We start from the raw sequence: 24131 nt of genomic DNA, 5'->3' as shown, positions 1-24131 counted from the left end.
AAAACATCAATCATCTTGTTCCCAATTTGTAGTTTTAATTTAAATTCATAATCTGCCAAGCGAAATTGTAGGATTCCTCATCAGAGATCGCTTTATGTTTATGTAAAAAAGAAAAACGAAAGAAATTACTACTTTTACAAAGACAGCAAAATTCTGACTCTTAACTTTTTCATTTAAATTTCAAGACATTATTTTGATTATGATGTCTACATGAGTTGCTAGAAAAATATTCCATTCATATTCCTGTTTAGATGTTACAGAGGAGCCCCCAACTATGACTCAGACCATTGTGTCTACTACGCCACTACATCTGACGTTATTCTTTTTAGTTTTAAAACCCCAATGTAGTTGAATGTAAAATGCTACTGTATACCAATTTGGGGGATTCCTTTTTAAATTTTGTAAAAGCTAAACCCCTTTTTATTTTATTTTGAACAGGCACTGACAGACAGTGAGGCCTTATTGAAATTCAGGCAAATTAATTGGCTTTTTGTGGGCTTTAACATGCTCAAATTCTTACCAAAATTTGCAGAAAATTTGAAAGTGGGGAAAATGTACGTATTCTGGAAGAATTTTACTTTGAGGTACTTTATCCAGGGCTTACGTCAGATCAACTTCAAATTAAGATGAGTGTCATCACAACAAGAAGGAGATACAACTAACTCAAAGATCGATTTTTCGTCACACTGTGTTACCGTGGCGTGGCGTCAAAGTTTGATTTTTTTTTCAGGCAAAAACGCATGCAACGCTTCAAAATGCATGTGCTCGGGCCTGGCCAGTGCTGCTTTGCAGTCCTCAAAATTTTAGTTACGATGAAACGTCATATTTTTTTGTTTTATTCGTTCACATTTTTGTTTGCATAAGTGCTATAGAAATAAAGTTGTTTATTTTTAACATTATAATTATTATAATTATAATTATTATTATTATTATTGTAATTATTATTATATCTGATTTAGTGAGAGAGGGAGAGTCATTTGAAAGACATAAACTGTACCTTACTTCTGCATTAAATGGATATAATTATAATGAATCCCAGACACTTGAGAGGGATGCAGACACAGGTGGTGTGATTTAATTATCCCCTCGACACCAGTGAGATATACAGGAGATAAATAAAGATACACAGTCACCATTGTCTGGATTTTCCTCTCACTGCTGTGCTACTGGATGATATTTCCTTTGTAATGCTGATGTTCCTCACACTCAAGCATTGTACTCAAATGTGTGTACTTCCTCACTATATATGTTAACATTTCACTTCCATAGAGGATGTATTGCTTAAGGATTCTGCAAGTCAACACAATTATTTTCCTAAAACTCCAATGACGGCAAGCTAAGTTTAACAAGACGAAGGATAGAGTATCTGTTAACAGAAATTAAATAATAACCAAATCACATATATCGTGATAAATTATTCATATGTCTGTGGAATTGCCCATATAACAATAATTAAATCATTAAAGTATGCTGAGGCCAGAGATATTCATTTCATTTTGATAAAATAAAATAGCTGAGAACCTTGAAGGAGATATTCACAGTATAAAACCTGTATGTAGGCTTTATTCCTGAGTGATTTTGGGGCCTGGGGCTCGAGAAAGGCCCTTAAATAGGCAATAAATATCTGCCGTTTCTGGGCCCTTAAAAAAGCTCCTGTCAAGTGAATTTACTAGCAGCACTCCAGTCTGGTGTTATGATCCTCAGCTGGATCTTCAGAAGTAAATAAAAGTGACCAAAGCAGCAACATTAGCAAATTAACTGCACCATGCTACGTATCATACCATCAGACAGATAAAACCACTAATGGGCCTTGATCTGTTTGGATATTGGGGATTCACCGAACAAATAAACTTATTAAAATATGGAATAGTGGTGGAGACCACAAGACCAAGATCCCACACTGCTTCAAAACTGAGCTCCTGAAGTTACACACATTTAATTGATTTACCGCAAACAATATCAGCATTTACAATCTAGAACAAGCTGTCTAATAGAGAGTTTTGATGCTAAGTAAAGAGGAGACGTGAACCTTAACAGAAAGCTAAACGGTCCATTTCCCCGGTCAGGGGGAGGCTCTTCCCTCACATCGCTCTTTGCAGCCAGTGAGGCTCAAAGTCTCCCATGGCTGTCGGGATGGCACTGACGGAAAGAGGATATGTCATTTGCTGGGGCTCATTGCAAATCGGCTGCAACCTGAGATAATTAAAACAACAGTCAGCAAAAGTTTTACGAATAATGCAATAAGGTTTTGACAGCAGTTATTAAATTTGCACTCTTCAGAGCGGCTAACACTAAGTGTTGGTCCATTCATTATTTAAGTATCTTATGAGTCTTTCAAAAAAAAATGTCACAATAACAAAGAGGTTAGCTCTGTCAGCTTTAAAACATTTCCCCATGTCTCCTGCCAGAAGAAAAGCCAAGTGAGCAGTCAAAAAGAGAAGTGGTGCTATTTGAGATGTGCGGTAACAACCTGCAGCCACCCAATCCCCAGATTTCAGGCTTTTGTCTTTCTTTTGTCAAATTTATGTTGTGTAATATTTATCATCGGTGTCCTGAGCTGCATATGGACGACCTGTCACAGCATGTCGGCATCTCACGTGCTTGTATGCGAGTTATCATCGGTGTCACATATTCCTTAGGATTGGATCTATATCTGTGTGATTGTCTCCGTCCTGAGCTGAATAACAAATGGACATCTCTGCCCGCTGCTTGGCTCACTGATTTCCCCTGGCAGGGATCTCTCCTAATAACCAACTGTCCGCCTCACTCCGCACTCTGTCAGAGAAGGAGGATTTTGATGCCTCCACAACATGAACGCTGCTGGATGGAGATTTTCTCTAAACAGATGGCCATTCGCTCCTGGCTACAGCAATGTCTCGAGAATGAAGTAGCAAGAATATCAAGCAGCTATGCATTTTGATTTTTATACTCCATAAACACAAGATCCCAGTCTTTTAACATTTCCCCCCATTTTTGAATTATGTATAAACTTTTTAAAGATAAATTAAAGAAACTCCTCTGTTTTGCTGTTGAAAGGGATTTCTTGGAAGTCTGGGTTTTTCCGATGACAAAGATCCACTGGGAAACTTAAGAAAGAGGAGAGAGATCCGGAACATAAAGCCATTCATTCATAATAATGAGCCCATCACTATTATCTTCCTCAACCAGCTGGTAACAAACTCTGCCAGCATGCACTTTGTGTGTGTGTGTGTGTGTGTGTGTGTGTGTGATGACAATGAGCATCTGTGTGGAAGATGGGTGTAAGTGTATTTTGTGTGGGTTATATCCATTTAATCCCTTCAATTTTACAAGTGCTTCCCTATTTTGATAAACAACCATTCTGCAGTCCTGTCTCCCAACACTTACATTCATATGCAACTTGAAAATACATTTGTAGGGAAGGTAATGTCGATTGGATACATTTTAATTAGCATAACAATTTAATGTTTTATTATATTTATCCGTAAAATGTGCAACCTATGGAAATTCTATTTAATATGCTCCAACTACTAACGTTTAGGGAAAGACCGTGGACAAGTGAATGAATGTATTTGTCTGTGTCAGAGTTCTGGTTGTTTCACAGTTTTCCAGTTTTCCAGTTATCCCCTGATACCAGGCATTACCACTGGCACTCTTCTCCCTGACTCAAAACTCCAATGGGCGAACGAATACCCAATGAGCCGGTGAAAATCCAGCTGGGATACGCACTGTCAGTAGGAAAGATGGTCTGCTCCCCACCCACCTATCCCAGTCACAGTTCAGGTCACATTTAATAAAGGAGCATTTACGCATTTGAAGAAGGGCCGTTTTAGTTATGCCTTTACTGCATGATCAAACTTAACATCTGAGTTAAGACAGACACCCCAATCTCTGATCATCAGAGTGTGATCCGAAGGAAAGTGATCTGAGGATCGCACAATGAGCAGCACAGCCGCTGCAGTAATGTGCTGGTGGATCCAAGCTCCATGTGAAATGTAGAATCTCCACGAACACGTGTTTGGACATCTGATCTTTTATCCACCATCGACCCTCACAATATGCACAGACTCACAGGAACAAAAAACTGACAGCTTACATACAAAAGTACGCTCTGCTCCCAATTGAGTCCAACAAACCAACCGTGGAGGGAGAGCGGTGCAGTGAGGCAGAGACATGAGCCATATACAGGGATTCATGTTCGCTGCCTGGGAATTATCACATCAACCTTGTTTGCCCAATGGCTCTGACAGGCTCCAGGCCAAACCATTACAGCCTGGTGGACAGGAATGACTCTGCTGGACTATGACTAGGCAATAACTATTGTTGTGCACCAGTGATTCACGCCACACCAATAACATTCAGATTTACTCCGATAACCAGAGAGGAAGTTGCTGTCAAACTTGCTAAAAAAGCCAACACAGAACCAGTGGACTTTTTCCCTTTCACCATCACCGACTTAGGCATAAATTAGTTTTTATACTGTGCTCGCAATTTCTTCCACTGTGGCTTTGATATTTTTTAAGATGTGAGCTTTTTTCCATACCATTAGTACCAGTGAAATGAGTCTCCACTGCTCCCAGACTGCATGCGTTTATCTGCTTGACGTCCTGACAGCAGCTTAGTTCACAAAGGAGCACTTACAGCAGACTGCCACTGCCTCAATTTAGAATGCTGTGGTGGGAAATAACAAGCAATTTCTTCTGGCAACACTCAAAGAACTCATTCGTCTACAATTGGTTGTTTAAATACTATGATGATGAATGATAATACATCAAATAAAATCTTAAAAAAACTATTGTTCATTTTAAACAACATAGAAACTGATGGATAATGGCCACGATTTTTTGAAAATATATTTACCCTGTTCATGAATATCAGGGCTTCAGATGAAGATTCAGATCGGTTCGACATAGGGCATTTCATTTATTGTGATCAGTTGCAAACTTCCATAACTCTTTAATTTTTTCAGGCTGAGTGCATACGTGCTCTTCTCACCTGGTGGCAATTGCACAATGCATTTAAGTGTAATAGCAGATTATAAGAACTCTAAGCATCTCTCTGAGGCTGCTAATAAGCTCAAGACAATACTAACGTATTGATGTTTAGGAGATTTAAAGTAGTGGTTACATAGGTCATATTGATTTAGCTTGGTGGCAAATGCACCAGAGCCAGAAATTACAGCAAAATAACTTCCAATAGCTATTAACACAAACACAATTAGTCCTATCTGAATCCGGCTTTTATCTGGCGTGACCACAACACGAGCAGCGATGAATGAACAAAGCTCATTTGAAATAATTGATTTTTTGTTGTTTGATAAAAATGTTAAGGCATCAACAAATTCCTTAGGAGTCGAGACGTAGTGGATGGTGACTGTGGTGGCACCGCCAACCCTATAGACTCCACCTATTTGTAACAAAAAGCTTGGTAAAAATGGACGTTTGGACAATGGGTAAAAAAAAATACTTTTCAAAAAGTGCATTTGTGGCACAGACGCAGAAATATGAGGGTAAAAATCATTTATTCACATATTCTGTTCATCTCATATTTCATATCATGAGTGTGGCTCATGTCTGGGGAACCAAAATTGTGTAGAAAACCCAATCCTCCTCTACCATACTTCAGACAGAGTCATGCGTAAAGCAGTTGTGTCCTTTTCTAAACAGCATCCCCAGAAACAGAATGTTTGTTACCATGGCAACAATTTTGTGTACTTCCTCAGAGCCCTGCTGGAAGACGATTACTTATTTTCATGACCTGCTGATTTCCTGTTTACCTCCTCAACATCCACATTACAAGGGCTCAGAGAGCATTCATATCTGAGGTAGGCTGTTGTTTACATGATGTATTTTTATGTTTTCATGTTAATGCTCAACCTTTCAGTTTAACTGACATTGTAGCTGTTGTTTTTAGCTAATCTCTTCCCTAGTAAGAGTGCATTTCAGGATGCTTATCTTATCTTGTGGAAGATGTATGATGTTTCTGGTCAACTATTAGTTTTTTTTAAATACAGAGCACCACCTTACAGGGATCTCTTGGTTCAGTTACAGTTTCTGCCACTGACATGATAGGTTAATGACGATCACTTGGCTGCTTGTTTTCACTCACACTGAGGCGGCAGATGCAGCAGTTGAGTCCAACTGCCGGGTTCCCAGGTAGCACTGGCTTATAGGCATATGATAGAATTATGACAGGATGTAGAACAGAGGGATGAAAGGTATGGAGGATGAGAGACACACACAAAGCCAGAGAAAGTCACAGACGCCTCTGTCTCGCCGTCTGAGAGGAATGACAAGAATCAGAGAGGGACTGAAATAAGAAAGTTCCACAGGCCACGCTGCATTCGATAGAAGAGGTGCAGTGGGTGTAGGGGAGAGATGGGTGGAGGATGAGAGAAAGGGAGAGGTCCTGACTTTATTCTCTCTCATGCGGAGAAAGATTCTAGTAGATGCTTGGATTTGTTTCATGCACACATATGATGCTTTTCAGTATTTCCTGTTTATTTATAGAGTGAAAGTGATGCGCTGTGTCTAATATCTTCAACATGACAATACAAAAAAGAGAGGAACTCAGTAAAGCACATAACTTTGCCAAGGCTCAACAGTCCTCATATTTAAATTTACTAGATCTGGATCTTTAATTGGATCTGAACCAAATGTGACAAACTCATAAATATCAGTCCCCTAAATAAGCTTGATTTTTTATTATTTATAATAACAATATTTTTTTAATTATTCTCTGAGAAAGCAATATAAATGTTGCACACTGCATTTCCTAATGTTCCTGGATCCGACTTCTGACCACTATCCGCACCAAAATTGTATCGTTTCTTCCCGACCTCAAAGCAAATTCTTACTCTGGGTTTCATGGAAATTTGTTGTGTTTTTTTTGTGTAACTTTGCATGACAAATGCAAACAAACAAACAAACAGAAATAAACATAAATTCCATGGTGAAGGTTATTTTTGTGTATTGTGCTTTAAATGTTTTAAATTCAACTTATATTAAGCTTTGCAGAAAAATTATAAGATGTTTTCATGCTACAAACTAAAGGAAACAGAAAGATTTGAAACAATCTAAAGACTAGGGCTACGTTGTAGCACTAACGGGCCTGAGTACATGCATTTGAAGCCTGTTGCGGTTAGTGGAGAGAGTGATCAGTGAACAAGCGCACGTCTCCGTGTTGCATGTGTTCTGCGCACTGCAGCAAGGCCAAATGCCTCACTTCCTGTCTCCATCACGCAATGTCGATCCTTGCCTGCTAATTGCTCATTACGATCCAGGCTATCAGTTGCACATATTGAATGATAGTTGTAAAACAAGGCTTATTTCCTGTTACCAATAGGTGGCGCCATCAGTAAGTGGCACCACATCGTCTCCTTTGGCGGAGGATGAACCCTTCGCCGCACCTCACTGTTTATACGGTTTGAGGAAACGTCACAATTCTGACCATGATCCATTGACTTGGCTGAGCTGTAATGATATAGTAAATATTGACATATGGATCTGATCAGGGTTGCACTCTGAGCCATATTGCTGACTGTGTAAACCTCTGCAGAGCTAATCATTAAACTCTGGACTGAGAAACTCATTTTAAATCTCATGATAAATTTCCAAGGCAATCCTTTGAAATTTTCTTTATATAAAGCCTCTAAATAAAAGAACACTTTAAGAGATATATTAAGCAAATCAGTATTTATTGTCAGTTTGCTTCAATGTCACAGTGTCAGGTGTGTTAGACTCCTATGATGTTTTAGATAAAAGCTGAAATATTTATACGATCTGAAGAGAGAAAATAATGTTTTTTAGTGTGAACTGAACAGATCTATTTGTCTGTATAATGTGAGTCACAATAAATTCTTTCAGCTTAACCCTTTGATACACAACATGGGTCAAAAGTGAAAATGATCATGGCAATAATTTCCCCAAGTAAATAACATCAGAGAAATTATTTTTAAAGGTTTAAATATTATTATATGTTATACATCTTCTGTGATGTCTGTCTTTTCAAAAAGGGGGTTCTGCAGCACCCCCAGCAACCATACTTCCTAGGTCACTGTCTCTGACCATCTAAAATATAAAGAAGAATCACAAATAAAGGAATTGTGTCAGGCTTTCCTGCAACAAAATCATAGATCATATGCAGAATATATTTGTGTTTAAGGATTAATAACACTTTTGATTCATTACATAAATGTAGGTGTGTGAACCTCTTGGCTGATTCTTGATCACTGTGGGTTTTTTTTACTCCACTATGTGTCTCTCAAGAAATTATTGTTGCATCAGATGAGCTGCAGGTGTTGGAATCGTTAGCTGCTATCGTTAGCCGTTAGTATAATGAGCTGCAGGTGTTGGTATTGTTAGCTGCTATCATTAGCTGCTAGTGTAATGAGCTGCAGGTGTTGGTATTGTTAGCTGATATCGTTCATGTGTCAATATTGAGTCTTTCTTGGCGATTAATCAAGATTCTACGCCATGTCACGGTCACATCCTGTTAGGAAATCGTATATACCGAGGTGGTTTATATCTCCATCTTGTTGAGATGACACTCATCTCAATATGAAGTTGATCTGATGAAAGCCCTATGGATAAGTTCGTCAAAGTAAACATTTCTAAACTGGCCAAAATGGCCACTAAAGCCAAAACGGCGGGCTTCCTGTTTTATCCAGCATATCTATCCCTGAGACTTTTATGTTTGTAATGTAAAGCCACATGGCCCTACAGATTTTTGTACATGTTGGCCCATCGTGGTGCCGTGGCTGCACTTTCGTGGGCGCTGGTGAGTAATGGGGGGCTGTTGCTACACAAATGTAGTTTGAGAGGATGAACCTTCAACACTGAAGTTACAGCAATTGCATGTGTCCCGGGCAAGTTGACAGACTTTAATGCCACGCCTCGAATATAGCGTTTGAAGAAAAGTCACAGTAATCTTATGCCTACATTATCAATGTCTTGAGACCCTTTTGACAAAGTTTGACATGGTTGACGTCAGTGGATGAGGAGGAATACATCCAAGTGTAAGACATACAAAAAACAAGACATTTCCTGTTGCCACCAGAGGGCGCTGTGATCTTAAGACATGATGTCTGTGTAGATGTCATAACGCCGGGACTCTTGTCTTACAAGTCTAGTTTGAGCTCGATTGGACCATCTATGTCTGAGATGATGCCGTGATGCCGTGTAATCAAACTTTGACGCCACGGTCACACCGTGTGACAAAAACAAGTAATTCAAGGTCGTTTATATCTCCATCTTGTTGAGATGACATTCATCGCAATATGAAGTTGATCTGAAAGCCCTGGGATAAGTTCGTCAAAGTAAAATTGCGGAAATGTGGAAAATGGCCACTAAGTCCAAAATGGCAGGCTTTCTTTTGTGTTTTTCAAAATGCAATGTGGACTTTTTTGTGCGACTGGTCATGATACACAGGTGTCCCGATTTTTGTGAAGATCGGTGAAAGCTAACTGTGGGGCTTCTCCTTAGATGGCGCTGTTGAGCCATTTTGCCACGCCCATTTCAATTTACCTCAGGATTCAAATACATTTTAGGATTTGAAATTCCTGCTATTTGGTGAGAATTTGAGCATATCTAGGCCCTGAAAAAACCCCAAAAGGGAAATCAAAATCCTTCAAAATACATGTGGGACTCCCACCATTCCGGGCTAGGTCCCTAATAATAATACAAATTCTTACAATTTCAATTGGGCCTCCCACCGCCGGTACTTGGGGCCTAAATAACTTTCCAGGGTCAGTGACAATGGATTGAGAGGTTTTTATGTGTGCAGGACAAGATGAAGAGAAACAAGCCCTCCACCTCCAGGAGAACTGAAATCCAGCATCTGTACGAATGCTACGCCTCAGGCCAGACCACTTTGCCTGCACATGACCTCGTCCGGTTCCTCCACGAGAAGCAGATGGAGCTCACAGCAAACCAAGAGACGGCAGAGAGTTTGATTGGCAGATATGAGATTGAAGAGACAGGTGAATGAAGGGAGAACAATGTGACATGTCAGGCTGCATGCTGCTTATTACTATATGGGTAGAGAAAATGACTGTATAGTCTTTGAGGAGTATAAAGCTTTGCAACGTAATCACACTAATTTAGCTGGAAGAGGAGTTCAGATCTGAGCACCAGTGGTGTCTGGCAGACAAAGTGATTGGCTGTATGATCCCACTGGCAAGAGGCTGAAATGACAGAAGGAAAATGGAGGAATCAGGCACGTCAGTGGACCAGTAGACCAGATGTTGTCTCCCAATGCACTGCGGAATCCTTTATACAGCCACAAACAAAAAAACTGTCAAAACAAAAACACAAAACTCACAACAACTAGTCGATGCTGCAGCATGACCGCACATTTATTCACTTCATGGTGCAATCTTTGAGTAAGAGGAGACATCAAGAAGATTTTTTAAAGCTCATGTAGCACCATATACATATACTTTATACTGTGTATTTATAGTATGTATATACTCATCAATCTACAGTTGGTTTTAATGTTATTGATTAAACTTTTGCCCTCCCTGCAATGACCTATGAGAAACGTTTGTTTTAGGCTCAGCAATTTTATGATTCTACAGTTTATGGTCTTTGCATGGAGATGCAGGTAATTTATCTCAAGTTTTTGTGTTTGCAGTTTTCTACCTGTAAATGTTTCAGTGATGTTGCTTATCTTTTGAACTGATTATTTAGTCGGGAGAGATTTAAAGCACACCCCTGTCAGACTAAGGATACTTTAACTCTTTTGTTCTCCAATGTGATTTTGTGACAAAAAATAATTGCTGAAAATGTGTCTTTGGGAGTTGAAATCATAACCAGGATAAAAAGTAGTTTAGATGAATTGGAGACCAGTTGTCTGTCGGTGTGGAAGTTAAGTGTGAATGGTTGACTCTGGTTATCAACTGGGATTGTCACTATACTCTTTCTACAACTTTTCCTTTAGGCCCTTCAGCAGGTCAAGCTTAAATACTTCCAACATCTACATTACCACAAACCTACTTTGTGTCTTGTGCTAATTTATTAGTTGGTAAACATGCTGGATGGTGATCTTTGTAAACATTGTGTGCTAAATATCTGCTAAACACCAGATTGTGCCTTTATGCTTGTTGTCCTATTGATTTGTTTAAATCTGGCAACACTGTGGGAGCAGTAGTCTTTTTGTGTTTTTAAAACTTTTTTTGCAGTGGGTAAAGGAACTGATACTGATTCTGACTTTAGTGTTACTCTGCTCCTTCCTCCTCCTCCAGCCAGAGAAAGCAGGTCCTTGACATTTGAGGGATTCCTCAGGTACATGGAGTCCCAAGACTGCTGCGTGTTCGACCAGACCCACAGATCTGTGTACCAAGACATGGATCAGCCTCTCACCAGCTACTTCATCTCCTCATCACACAACACCTACCTGACTGGAGACCAACTCGTAGGAAAAAGCCACCTCAATGCTTATGTTTGGTAGGAAGGGCAGTTCAGCAGAGCCAGAAAAAATGACTCCCATTACTTGTCAAAAGGAACTTTTAACCTATTTTTAATCTGTGCCATGTATCAAATTGCACATGGATTACATTTGCCAATCAGCCAACATCAGCTAAATCTGGGACAATGCATCAATCAACTTTTTGATCTAAGTCAAAACAAATGATAAGGTCAATTTAAAAATGATACAGATCTAAAATACTCCTCCACACACTGTGATCCTCGCTTTAAGGACTCTCCTCCAAACCTGCATGTATGTTATCTGGATAATCTCCTTTTCGTCTCATGTCATTGACCCACTCTGAGGCAGACAGTGAAACTGCTGTGGTCCTATTATGGGACAATGGAGGTGATTACAAAAGGGGCTGATGGCAGCAGAAGTGCTGTAGTTATGGTCCCTGTGAAAGTGCTGAGCGACCAGAACGGTGGGTATAGTGGAGCGCTCCAACCCAGCGGTCTGGAGGCTCTGGTTTACTTAGATGATGAATGAGTGATCTCAAGGGGATGGGGTGAGGCAGGGAAAGGGGATGTTTTTTTTATTCCGTAAGCCCACAGGTGGAAGAGTGAAGAAAGTTAAACAACCAAATTTGTTTTAGAAAAAAAACATGATTTACAAAATCCTTGTGAATTGTGGATTTGGCAAGTGATAAATGAGGATTAGATGACTAACAATGATTTATTAGCAGGGAAGTGACTACATGTTTGACAACATATTAACCATGTCACTTTTACATTTCAAATTGTGTATTGATTAGACAATTCCCGGTGCACTGTGTTAGTGACATTTAGATTTAAGGCATACTGAACATTGGATGTAACTGTTCCCCCTGTTTCCAGTCTTTATGCTAAGCTAGTTGTTTCCCGCCTCTAGTTGCAGACTGAACACTCAGACTTGAGTGGTTTCTGTAGATCCTCAATTCTCTGAAATGCATCACACAATTACAATATAAAACTTTGACCATGCTAAACAACACTTTTATATTGTAAAATGTACAATTAAGAAAGAAACGATTGTTGTGGCAATACTTTCACTCCTTATAAACACAATCGAGATTAGAGGTATTTAGTCTCTCACAACATACATGGACCTATGTGGTGTAACTTCAATATTAAACAGAAAGAAACTAGTAGAAAAGGGTGGATTAGTTCAAATTTAAGGGTTGATAAACCATTGCATCAGAGTTGGAAGAAAACATATTGTTGCAAAGGGATTAATCGAAAGGTTTTTCTTAAATATTTTATATATTCTATACTATATATACCTGATCATACTAATTATATGAATAAATAAATTGGGGCAGCAAAAGCTTTTGTAAGAAATAGTTTTTTTTGGATGTTTTTGTGATGACTAGAATAATTAATTATTTTGTGTTGGAGAGAAAATGTCTTTGTTTGTTTTTCCCTGCTTGTGTGACTCAGTGCTCTGAGGAAAGGCTGTCGCTGTCTGGAGATTGACTGCTGGGATGGGAAAAATATGGAGCCTGTCGTCTACCACGGCCGCACCCTGACCACAAAGATTCTCTTTAGGGATGTCATCGAAACAGTGATGCAACATGCCTTCGAGGTAACCTCGGTGTCCACCCTGATAGAGCTGCAATCGCTCTGATAGCAAAGTTTTTCTTGCAATTCTCTGTGTCAAGGTTGATGTTAATTGTTAGAAATAGGGGATTGAATATTTATTTTTAATCAGGTATTATTTCTTGACAGGTGTCTGCCTTCCCAGTGATCCTGTCTTTGGAAAACCATTGCTCCCAGGAGCAGCAAGAGGTCATAGCCCAGTACCTCATCTCCATCTTTGGGGAGAAGCTGCTCAGAGCTCCCTTGGATCATCTGACAACTGGAGACCTCCCGAGCCCAAATGTAAGACTCAGAGGAAGCAATGACTGAAAGTGAAGTTAAGGTGTGTGTTTAATGTTTGAGCCGCTCATGCATATAGAGGGATGATGGTGTTTGTATGCACGTATCCTCATCATCTGTCATGTAGCACAGGAAATAAGGGAAATCAAGACCTTTTCATCAGCACAGAGGGCCTCATTAGTCCCTCTCTGAGGCTTCCTTTGCCTCTCTCCTCCTCTGGGTCATTGGGGTGGACGTCTGCGAGCTTCTTTAGTCTGGCAGAATTTCACTAAATCTAACGTGAAGCGATTGATCCCAAGAAGTGTCCATCGTTTTGAACATGCTTAAGCACTTGAGCGGATTGTTCATTTAGATTAATCTGAAACAGGAGCAGTCTGTTTAATATGATTTTTCTCTGAGAGTGTTGCTCTGATGCCTCTGACTTGTGGTACTTTTACTCTAAAAAAAAAAACTTATATTTTATCTTGAGTGTGCATACAATATATATGGGGGAGGGTGGGTTTATGTGGGAGCATCGGTGCTAGTGGTTTAATTTTTAGTCTGAACACCGAGCAATGCTGAGTGTAATTTCCATTCAGCTTGACATAAATTAGATACCACCCAATCATTTCAGTGGAACCAATACAATGCCTGGGAGTTTTCATTACTTTATTCTCTCTTCTCTGTCGTGGGGCTGGACTCAGCCTATGATATAGGGTGAAGAGTTCAGACATCCGGAGGGAGTTGCAGTTGAACCACTGCTACGTTATGTCGAAAGGGGAAAGAAGGGGTTGTTTGGGGATCTAGTCATGATGACTGCTGGGCAGCTACCACTGGAGGTTTATTTGGCACAGAAACCGGGCATCAGGTAGGAGACCCAGGGGAACACCCAGAACTGATAAGAGGGATTACATATCCATTCTTGCCCAGGAAAGCTTTTGGTACCCCCATGGCGAACTTAGTGTAGCTAAGGAGAAGAACGTATGGGGTACCATACTTTGCCGGCTTCCTCCATAACCCGAGCTCGGATAAGCAGAAGAAAAAGGATGGATGAATACAATGTTAAAGGTTATAAATATTTGAGATTTTAAGCATTGCACGATAGCAGATGAAGTCGAGGTCTCAAACTTAACTGGAATTGAAAACCAGTGAGAAGAAGTGAGTCTTTAATAATGATTTAAATGTTCGTATAGGGTCTAAGCTATTCTGACGTGAAGAGGTAAACTGTTTCAGAGCAGCCACTGCAAAGGCCCAGGCTCACCTTTATTTTACATCCAACATCTTTGAACATCCAGAAGCATCAGGTTGGTCGACCTCGTTGCTCGGAATGGAATATGAAGGTGCTAAGGTTCAACTGAAAACATGGGTGCTATTGCCAATTTTAAAGCCTAAAAATGAGCATAAATAAGTCTGTTTACTGGTGTAATATGATGGAATTCTCTTCAAGATCCTCATGTGCAATCCTAAATTACACTAACATAAGCAAAGCCTCTGTCCCTCTATCCCAGACTGTATCATTTTGTGTAATGGCAATGAAAAAGGAAAGCGTGCAGGGACGAAAGAAGCTCTGAAGCTTGCAATTTCCAAACCATATGAACTCTTATTGGTTGTTAATGTCGACAGAGCTGTAATTATTTTTGCATATTTTGCCTGTGCATGCAGTATGTGTTACTTCCTGTGGTGTGGATCACCATAGAGCTGCTTCCAAATGCAAGACCTTTTTACTTTTAGCATATTGCTGCTCATCTGCGGAGAGAGACCTATAGATTACCAACAGATTTGGAGCTGCGGGTGGTGAAATGCAGCGGCAGATGTTTGGTTCTGTGATTCGATAGACCTGCTGCTTTTTCCTTCTGTATGATGGGGTTGCCCCGCTGTGTGAAGACTTTGTATCAAACCATAAGGGTGGCTTTCTTTCATCCATCTTTATCCAGGAGTGTGTTCTTTCAGTTAGAGAGCAGGACTTCACGTTCAGATTTTGCAATGCTCTCACTCAAAGCTCTGTGCTTGCACTCAAATAAACTGTGCTTAAATTTTTGTTGTCAACACCTGAAATTCTAATGATCAGTGAATTTCGACAGACAAAAAAAAAAATTATTGGAAAAGACAAAGTCCAACAGCAAGAGCAGATGTTTCATGCGTGCAGAGAAGCAAAATGACAGCAAGGAAAAGAGCTGAAGCTGGAGCACAGGAAGTCCATAAAATATCTGAGTGCAAGCGGACAGTTTTTAGCACAAGAAGAGCAAAACTTAGCCCCTGCTTGTGCTTAGATATGCAAGGTGTAGTGTTACAAAATCACTTGAATGAGCAGGCTTTTGGGTGAAAGCATTACACAATGTGAACGTGAAATCAACATTTCTTGCTCTTAGACTAAAATACCATCCTCTTGAAAAAACATTAAAACAAAAGTTTGAGAATTTTGGAACAAGGTCACTGATGTATCTATGTGATGCTTTTATGAGTTGGATGTAAATGCATCTGCCAAGATAACCCAACATTTATCTATATTATAATGTGAATTCATACCAAAGTATATGTGTGTTTGTGGGGACACCAGGACCTGAAGTATAAAATCCTCATTAAGAATAAAACGCTCAAGCCTCAGAGTAGTGCAGAAGATGCATCAGGAACAGAGATAGAGGAGAGCGTAGATGAAAGCGAGTTTGACGATGAGGAGGATGAGGAGGACGAGGAGTTTCAAACCACATCAAAGTTCTGGTGTCCTAGAAAGTCAGGGCCAAAGAAAAAAGTAAGTCAGGGAGAGCTGAAACACAGAGAGATTTTGGATGAAAAGTAAGTATTTAAATGTGAACTATTTGTTGTTGTTTGATGAATGTTATCATTGGTTTGTCTTTCTCTCAATCCTAAAATGATTAGAAGAAGGTGGTTGTGGCCAAAGCTTTGTCTGACTTGGTCATATACACGAAGTCGGTCAAGTTCGTCAGCTTCAGTTCCTCAAAGGACAGTCAGAGCTGCTATGAGAACACGTCTACAACAGAGAAGAAAGCACACAAGCTAGCTAGAGCCTCAGGTAAACTGTCACTTATTTGTTTGAAATCATGACACAAGGGAAAGTAGCATTTTTTGACTGCGTGTAATTGATTGCAAATATTCGAAAATATCGTTTTGATGAGCCCAGCAGATGCACATGATTTATGATCACATTATGCTGAAAGTCCCTCTTTTGACAAGAAATGCAATTACACCCAAGGCTATAAACCTCCATAATATTAAATGCATATTCAACATGACATATATGACATAGGGGAGTACAATTCAGGAAATGAAGCAGAAATATTCCCACTGTTGGGGACGTAAAAAGAGCCCACAGAGGTTTGGATCAACTGATATTGAGTTAAACTGTCATCACTCTGCTGTGCAGCAGTATATTGGAGAAACACAGTGATGTAGAGTAATGAAATCTGTTTCTGCTGAGGAGAGATGACCCTTTCAGACACTAAGACACATTATGAGCTGGTTAGCCTGGTTGTCAGGGATGATGAGCAGCCTCATCTACTGTGAAGCTGTAAAAAAAACCTGTAGTCTCTTTTCATTGTCAAACCCCTCAGGGGAACGGTCACATACAGGCACTGGCTGCGGTTTTTACCAAGTCTATCCAGAATGAAGATAGTTATTCAGGAGTGGAAACCGGATCCACTTGACACTTGATCACTAGAATGATCTCATTTACGGGATCCTGTTTACGCTAAAATGTCTTCACCAAGGCCCCACAGTCTCTTTAAATTCAGGCTGCACCACACAGTCAGAGACATTGGTTCCCCAAATGTGATATTTTTCACAAGACCTATGAATTATTCCCTTGGAAATCAAAGAAAATGGTGAAAAATGCCCATCTCACACAATAAATCCAGATCTGCACCAAATTGAATAGGTTCCTCTCTGACCTATACTACATGCTAAAATGTGTCTTAGTTTAATCTTGCTTACATACCAACAAACAAAATAACAGGGGTGAAAACACAACCTCCTTGGCTGAGCTAAATATAGACTTGTTTTCACAGGATCACAGCGTTACATAGTCACTGTGAACAAGTCAGAGTGAACTCATGAACCCTCATTAACACATGTGTGTATGTGAGAGGAGACGTCTGACCTTTTTCAACTTTGCGTGTCGACTCTCTCAGGTGCAGATTTTGTTCGGCACAACCAGAAGTTCCTCAGCAGGATTTACCCAGCGGCCTTCAGGACATCTTCGTCCAATTACAACCCTCAGGAGTTTTGGAACGTGGGCTCTCAGCTTGGTGAGTCAGAGATAGACAGAGAGTTGATGCCTCTGTATAAAAGGGCAGAGAGCACACAACACACATGACTGTGTGTACGATGAGTATTGTTGTAACTTGGCAACAATACAGATTTTAACATGTTTTGCTGAAACTTTATAGATTTCTATAAGTAGAAAGTAAGTGCAAAATGTTTTGTAGTGAATGTTGTATTATTTTATATAAAGCTATGATATATGGTGGGAATCATGGAAATGGTTATAAATCATTTAATTAAATTCATTAAATTCAATTAATTTGACCTAGGTAGTAAATATCCTTATGAAATAATAAATAGATTAATTATACTTACATTAAGCCAAATAAATAAAACTAAACTGCTAAAAATATTAGGTGTTTAATTTATTGATATATAAATTGGCAATAAAATAATTACTTCAAAAGTTATAACATTTATATATTTATTTATTGATAATAAACTGCCACTTAAAAAGGGGCAATGACATTCCCCTGAAGCTCTTCGTACTTTCTGTCAAAAGTAAAACCCTGAAAATATCAATCTATCAAAAATGTTGCTATATTTTGCTTGTGTTATCACTTTAAAAAGAAATCAGAAATGTCTAGACAAAGACAAAACAATCAACACAAACCATTATGAGCTTATGAGATGAAGTGAAGTAAAGAACTTTAAAGGGAACAAATTGACTAAATGTCCTGCGGATTATCAGAGAAAAGAACATTTCCATCCAGTCCATGGAAATGTGGACTGGACCCCGAGCGACCACCTCATCTCTTTTCACAGGGACTCGTACTCATTACACCTTTTCCAAATCACTTTGCACCCTCCTCGATGTATTTATTCATACAATGCATCAACGTCTGGCTGCAAATTTATTTTGGTTTTAAGCAACTATTATTATTCAAGCATCCAGCATGAGAACTAGGTTTCACTCCAGCACATGACATAGATGTGCATCATTCACCCACAAGCTCTAAATCTGGCCAGTGTCCCTGTCACTCACTCTGCCTTCACACATCCTCTTCATCCATCACTATCGATCAACCACTGACGCTGATGTAGCACTGTGCTGACTGATAAGCAGACTGAGACTGGTACAGAGCCGCAGCCTGGATGATCAGATCCTCTCACATGAGTAGAACCTGGGATCCTGTGAAATGCTTGGAAGATGTACGCATTGCAATGTGTTAGCGAGGACAAAATTAATATTTGCAATATTGATGTTATTCCGGGCAAACACTAATTCATCAGCACAGCTCTGCAGCACACATGGCACTGCAGAAAAAAACCCACTACACATGCTCTTGCTGCAGTCACTGACTTTGAACGCCTCCCTGATGCAATAAACGCCATCGTTGTGTAAACATTTGGAGTCTTAGTATAGTTTAGCTCCCTCCTGCAGAATTAGCTTCAGAAAAAGGACAGTATGCAGGCTGATCATCTGAACATTTGATTTTGACAAGCTTTGGTCTTCAGTTTGATTTGTTGCCTCTGCTCTGTGGCTCCTCGCTGTCTTTGTTCCAACACTGTCCCGTGTTGTTTTGCAGTGGCTCTCAACTTCCAGTCCATGGGCCTGCCTATGGACCTTAATAATGGCCGTTTCCAGGACAACGGGGGCTGCGGGTACACCCTGAAGCCGGCGGTGCTCATGTCCAGTGAGACGAGCTTTGATCCCGGCTGTAGCCGGTGCTTGAAAGCCACACGCCTGCTGCTCAAGGTACAGAGCGTTGAACGCTGCGTAAGCCACTCATGGGGGATTTATGGATTTAAGGTGTAATGTTAGAGGACTCTGTGTGCATGTGCACTTTACGTGCATATAAATGTCTATCCTGCACAATCTAGGCCGTTGTGAAGCTAGTGTAGTGAAGTGTAGTGAAGCATCCTGTGCTTTCCCACAAGATGCTGTGAACCAACAATGATGTAAAACTATTTTCTCTCATATGCAGAAAATAATGGTAGGATTCAAAGATATACAGGAGTTCGTACAGTAAGGACAATATGTGGAACAGCAGACGAGGGAGATGAGGGAACGTCGTAATAACTCTGCTGGAGTCAATCTCATGATAATAACAACTTGTGAATCATAGTTAAAAAACTTCATAAACCATATTGGTCATTGTTTTGGGATCTGTCACCACCACAATACAACACGTAGGACCACATTTAAATTGACTACGTCCTGGTTTTATTTAGCTCTACACCAAATTCCACACACTCTCATAAATATCGGTCCCCTAAACATGCCATATCTTCTTGGTCATTCTCTAACCAGAAGGTCGGCATTTCAATCCTAGTCTTCCTTATCTGCATGCCGAACTGGGCTATATTACATTACATTACATTATATGTCATTTAGCGTCCAAAGCGACTTACATATATTACACTCAACATGTATGAGGGGCCATTTAGGGGTTCAGTATCTTGCCAAGGACACTTCAGCATGCAGATGGGGAAAAGTGGGATTTGAACCAGCAACGTTCTTGTTGAACAACCACCACTCTACCACCTAGGCCACACCGCCCTATAAATACAGACAATACACCATCCTCTGAGAAATCAATGAAAATGTAGAAAAAGTCTGTGTTAAGAAAGTGAAAACCAATGCTAGATCCACCCCCTGATCTTGAGCCACACCCTCTTATGTCATGCGCCACCCCTCCAAAAAACTTCATGGAAATTGGTTGCTTGGTTTTAGCATACTTTTGTCATCAAATGAACAAATGAAATTGAAAATATAATCTTCTTAGTGGAAGTCATTTCAAGTTAACAGCAATATATTTTTGTCCCTCTTATCTTGGAAATCCACGGAGCTCACTCAACAATTTTGATTTAGATCAACAAATTCTCATTAAAACTTTTGACAGCAAGGTCTTAGACACGGCTGATGTTTTAGACTGAAAGCAAATTATCATAAGTGCAAATTTGACTGGTAGAGGAGCAGGATGTCATCAAAGCTGCAGTGAGTCTCTCTTAAACAGCTAAAAGCAAATTTCAGAGTTCTACAGTAAAGTGCTTCGTATTGGTTTGTTATTTTCTGTCAAGGTGTAGAGTGGAGTGAGTTCACAGGTTTAAAGCGTCATTGCTGCTCATAGACCGGTTAAAAAATATATATATTCAGTTAACTCCAGCAAGGAGGATATGTTTTCACCCTTGTCTGAGTGTTCAGTTGTCTAAAGGATTACACAAAACTTTGTAATGGATTTTCAAAAAAAGTGTTGGACAAGGGTCAAGATAGAACCCATTTCATTTTGATGGGGATCGGGACAAAAGGACAGATCCAGGAATTTTTCATCACTTCCTTAAACTTTGTCAAACAGGATGTTTATGTTGAATTTTTTAAAATTTCAGTTTAATTGAGTTTAAGGGAATTGTTGGGCCTTGGTGAAAGTGCTTGCAATTACCTCCTGTGGGTTTGGGATCTTTTAGAAAATGGATGCAGATCACAAAACCAAATATAACCTAAATTATTTGCATTGCTAGTAGGCAATGAGAACCATCCTTTTGTCATCTTGGTAAACTGACTTTTAAACTGTTTTCTGATGTTTCAGCTGGATCCAGTGTGTTGCTTAAAAAACTGTATCTGCTATGCCTGTGATAGTGAAAACTTCATGATGATGATGCTGTGTAGTTAAATATAAACACATGAGACACAGCCACACAAACAGTAAAAAACACACAAACACACACCTGCACACACACCTTCCCAACACACTGCCTCACATATGTGCTGTGTTTGATTTTTGGCTGCCCTGGGGAAAAAAGCTCTTATTTATTCACATCATCACTATGTATTATTCGATCACTTCAGGGAAAATCCTGCCTCAGCTCCCGACTCGGGAGTAATCATAGTCATGAGCAGCATTCAGTGTTGTGACTTGGTCGGATTTTCAATACTTAAACAGTAAATTATTCATCGGCTGTGGAAAACTATATTTCCCTTTGAGCCTTAATGAGTTTATTTATCAACAAACTGTTCTGTTTTCAGATCCTGAATCCAAACAGCTACACGTATGTACACATGGACTGTTGAGTATTTGTGGCATGACTTCAGGAGAGGGACTGTAATTTTGGGCCGGACACTGTAAAGCTCTATCAGAGCCAAGTGGGGCATGTCATGATAAGTACCAGCAGGTCTGTGTTTGATCAGGGGCTGAGGAAGGGAAGGCTCAGTGTGAGAGGACTGCAGATCAGCCTCTCTCCATGTATAACCACAGCTCTCCCCTCTATTCCTCTTTACTCTCACCGCCTCTCCTGTTTTACCTTCTATTGTTTATCCCTGGAAATCTTTGATTCTTACATGCCCCTAAACTGACTCTCCATATTGTCTGTGTGTGTGTGATAACCTGCAGGTGATCAGTGGCTCCAACCTTCCTGTTCCCCGGAGCGGCAAACCTCTGGACCCCTTCGTCAGGGTGGAGATTAATGGGATTGCATCTGAACCCCGCAAAAAAAGCACACACACTGTCAAAAACAATTGTAAGTATTGAATTGCAAACTGGGGAGTTTATGTGGGATTTGTTAGAAGATCTCAAGAATCAGCTTGACTGGATCCGCTCAGGTTTCTTCTGAGGTTGGATCATAGACTGTATGTAAAGATGGAAGCACCGACAGCACTCCAATTGTGAAGCAAAAGAGCCTCAATCGCCACTTGGTTGCCAGCTGCAGAATAGGGGATAAAACCTGCCTCCTCCATGTTAGTGGATGGGACAAACTAAAAAGGTACTGACATGATGTCAGTCCTTCTTGGGCAGTTCCTATCACTTATAAAAACAGGGTAAGGCATGATCGACAGCTGAGAACTGACTCGCGATTGGTCGAGCTTTGAGAGTTACTCGCTCTAAATGACGTCTTTGGCTAAACATGGCAGAATCTGAAACTACACAAAGTATTGTGTAGTTTCAAAATTTGACATGCATATGGGGCTCAAGACATTTCTGCACAACATTTCATTGTAATCCTTTTAAAGTTTTTTCACTTAATGCCAAAAACGATGATAGTAGCATTTGAGGTAAAATCATAGGATCACATTCTGACAACCCCATACATGCAAATATAAAATACACATGGAAACAAGTGACAGCATAACATAGTACAATGTAAACTTCCAAGAGAAAACATTGAAACCAGCTAACTGGATTCGTGTCATTTTTCTAAGACGGCAGAAATTTTCAATTTCTGTAAGTTCCTCTTTTCCTTCCTTTTCAAACTCTTTCCTGATAAGCTGCGGTTGGGCTTCAGAGGAGAAATGTGCTGATGAAATTCTTCAAAATGTAGAAGTGCTTTTCCTTTGAAGGGAACTGTGTCACACACTATTGCCACGAAGACTGGAAACATGGAGCCGACAGTCAGTGCACCAGTTGGATCCTCACACATACAAAGACTGTTCTGAATTATCTCGTCACCGTATCACCAACCTTCATAATGACTGGGACTAGTTTGTTGGTTTGTGATGATAACTATGAAAATTACTGTTTGAGTCTTACATTTTGAGACTGTATCTATAATCAGACTTTCAAGTGCAGAAGCTTATTCCTCCGCAGTCAAGGGTTTATAAGGACCTCTCATATTTTATGTGGATCAGCCTTAAACACGCAGTCTGTCGCCTTAAATTTGGAGCCTGCATTTTCTAAATGTACTCAAGACCCCAACATAACATTAAGAGATACAGTGTTGAATGGCTGCTGAAGAAAACAGACAAAGATGGAGAGAAGGAGAGACAAAAGAGGAGATGGTAAAAAGTCCTGGAGGGTGCAGAGCACCAGTGCATGGGTATAACTCAAAAAATCATTTCACACTATGAAAGAGAAGAGGTAACTTGTGAATACAAAATGAATGTGAACAGAAAAGAAAACTGAGACATGTTCAAATAGCTCTGAATCCGAAATGAGTTGTGAATCACAGCAGACTCATTAGTTACCTACGTGTTCTCTCTGCATTGTCATGTATTATCATGTCATCACGATCATATCAACATGGTGTCATGATGAACATTACACCTACTAAATATCCGCCATATTAGCAGTGGTGGGATGTAACCATGGACATTTACCTCATTACTGTATAACATTTTTACTTCACTACATATATCACCAAATAATGGTACTTTCTACTGTTTTACACTGTGTTACACTTAAAACGAATTCAGAAGAGGCCATTGCTGAGATCCAGTCATTCATTAATATGTCAATCATTCAATAATAAATCAATGCAACTATTGTCAGTAGCATCATCTGCAGCATTATTTATTGATATCTGTCTGTATTATTGTTGTATTAAAGAGAATGTACATTAGGCCCAGTGAATGATGCAGTAGGCCGTTGCATTAGGGAATAGGAAACACTGAGGCAGAATCGTAAAGCTCAATCCATCCATCCATTATCTACACCACTTATCATTTTGAGGGTAGTGGTGGGGCTGGAGCCAATCCAAGCTGACATTGGCAGTGAGGCAGATCACCAGCGTATCACAGGGCAGAATAATGTTGTAGCTTGTAGATAAAACACAGATGCTTATATTCATATTCTCTGTGGGTTTGTTACTATTGGACACTGAACCCTGAATGGCCCACATAGAAGAAAGTGCTGCCCATAG

The 24131-nt window shown here is 39.9% G+C and overlaps 1 protein-coding gene across 2 annotated transcripts in view; it reads left to right on the top strand.

Moving 5' to 3' along the window:
- Nucleotides 1–24131, top strand: part of LOC133954751 (1-phosphatidylinositol 4,5-bisphosphate phosphodiesterase zeta-1-like) — a 57117-nt gene that overhangs the window by 32091 nt on the left and 895 nt on the right. The window contains exons 3-11 of one of the 2 annotated variants that reach the window (XM_062389232.1): nucleotides 5702–5803; nucleotides 9763–9958; nucleotides 11222–11423; nucleotides 12864–13008; nucleotides 13152–13304; nucleotides 16158–16311; nucleotides 17426–17542; nucleotides 19088–19257; nucleotides 21890–22016. In XM_062389232.1, coding sequence (XP_062245216.1) covers nucleotides 9769–9958; nucleotides 11222–11423; nucleotides 12864–13008; nucleotides 13152–13304; nucleotides 16158–16311; nucleotides 17426–17542; nucleotides 19088–19257; nucleotides 21890–22016 — 1258 coding nt within the window. In that variant the 5' untranslated portion in view covers nucleotides 5702–5803; nucleotides 9763–9768. The remainder of the gene's footprint in view (nucleotides 1–5701; nucleotides 5804–9762; nucleotides 9959–11221; nucleotides 11424–12863; nucleotides 13009–13151; nucleotides 13305–16157; nucleotides 16312–17425; nucleotides 17543–19087; nucleotides 19258–21889; nucleotides 22017–24131) is intronic. The other variant, XM_062389233.1, reaches the window with a different exon arrangement.

The sequence above is a fragment of the Platichthys flesus genome, chromosome 6 (genome assembly GCF_949316205.1).
Source record: "Platichthys flesus chromosome 6, fPlaFle2.1, whole genome shotgun sequence".
In the NCBI taxonomy this organism is placed as follows: domain Eukaryota; kingdom Metazoa; phylum Chordata; class Actinopteri; order Pleuronectiformes; family Pleuronectidae; genus Platichthys; species Platichthys flesus.
The sequence above is the reverse complement of the archived record's forward strand: the minus strand, read 5'-3'. Positions and strand labels throughout refer to the sequence as shown.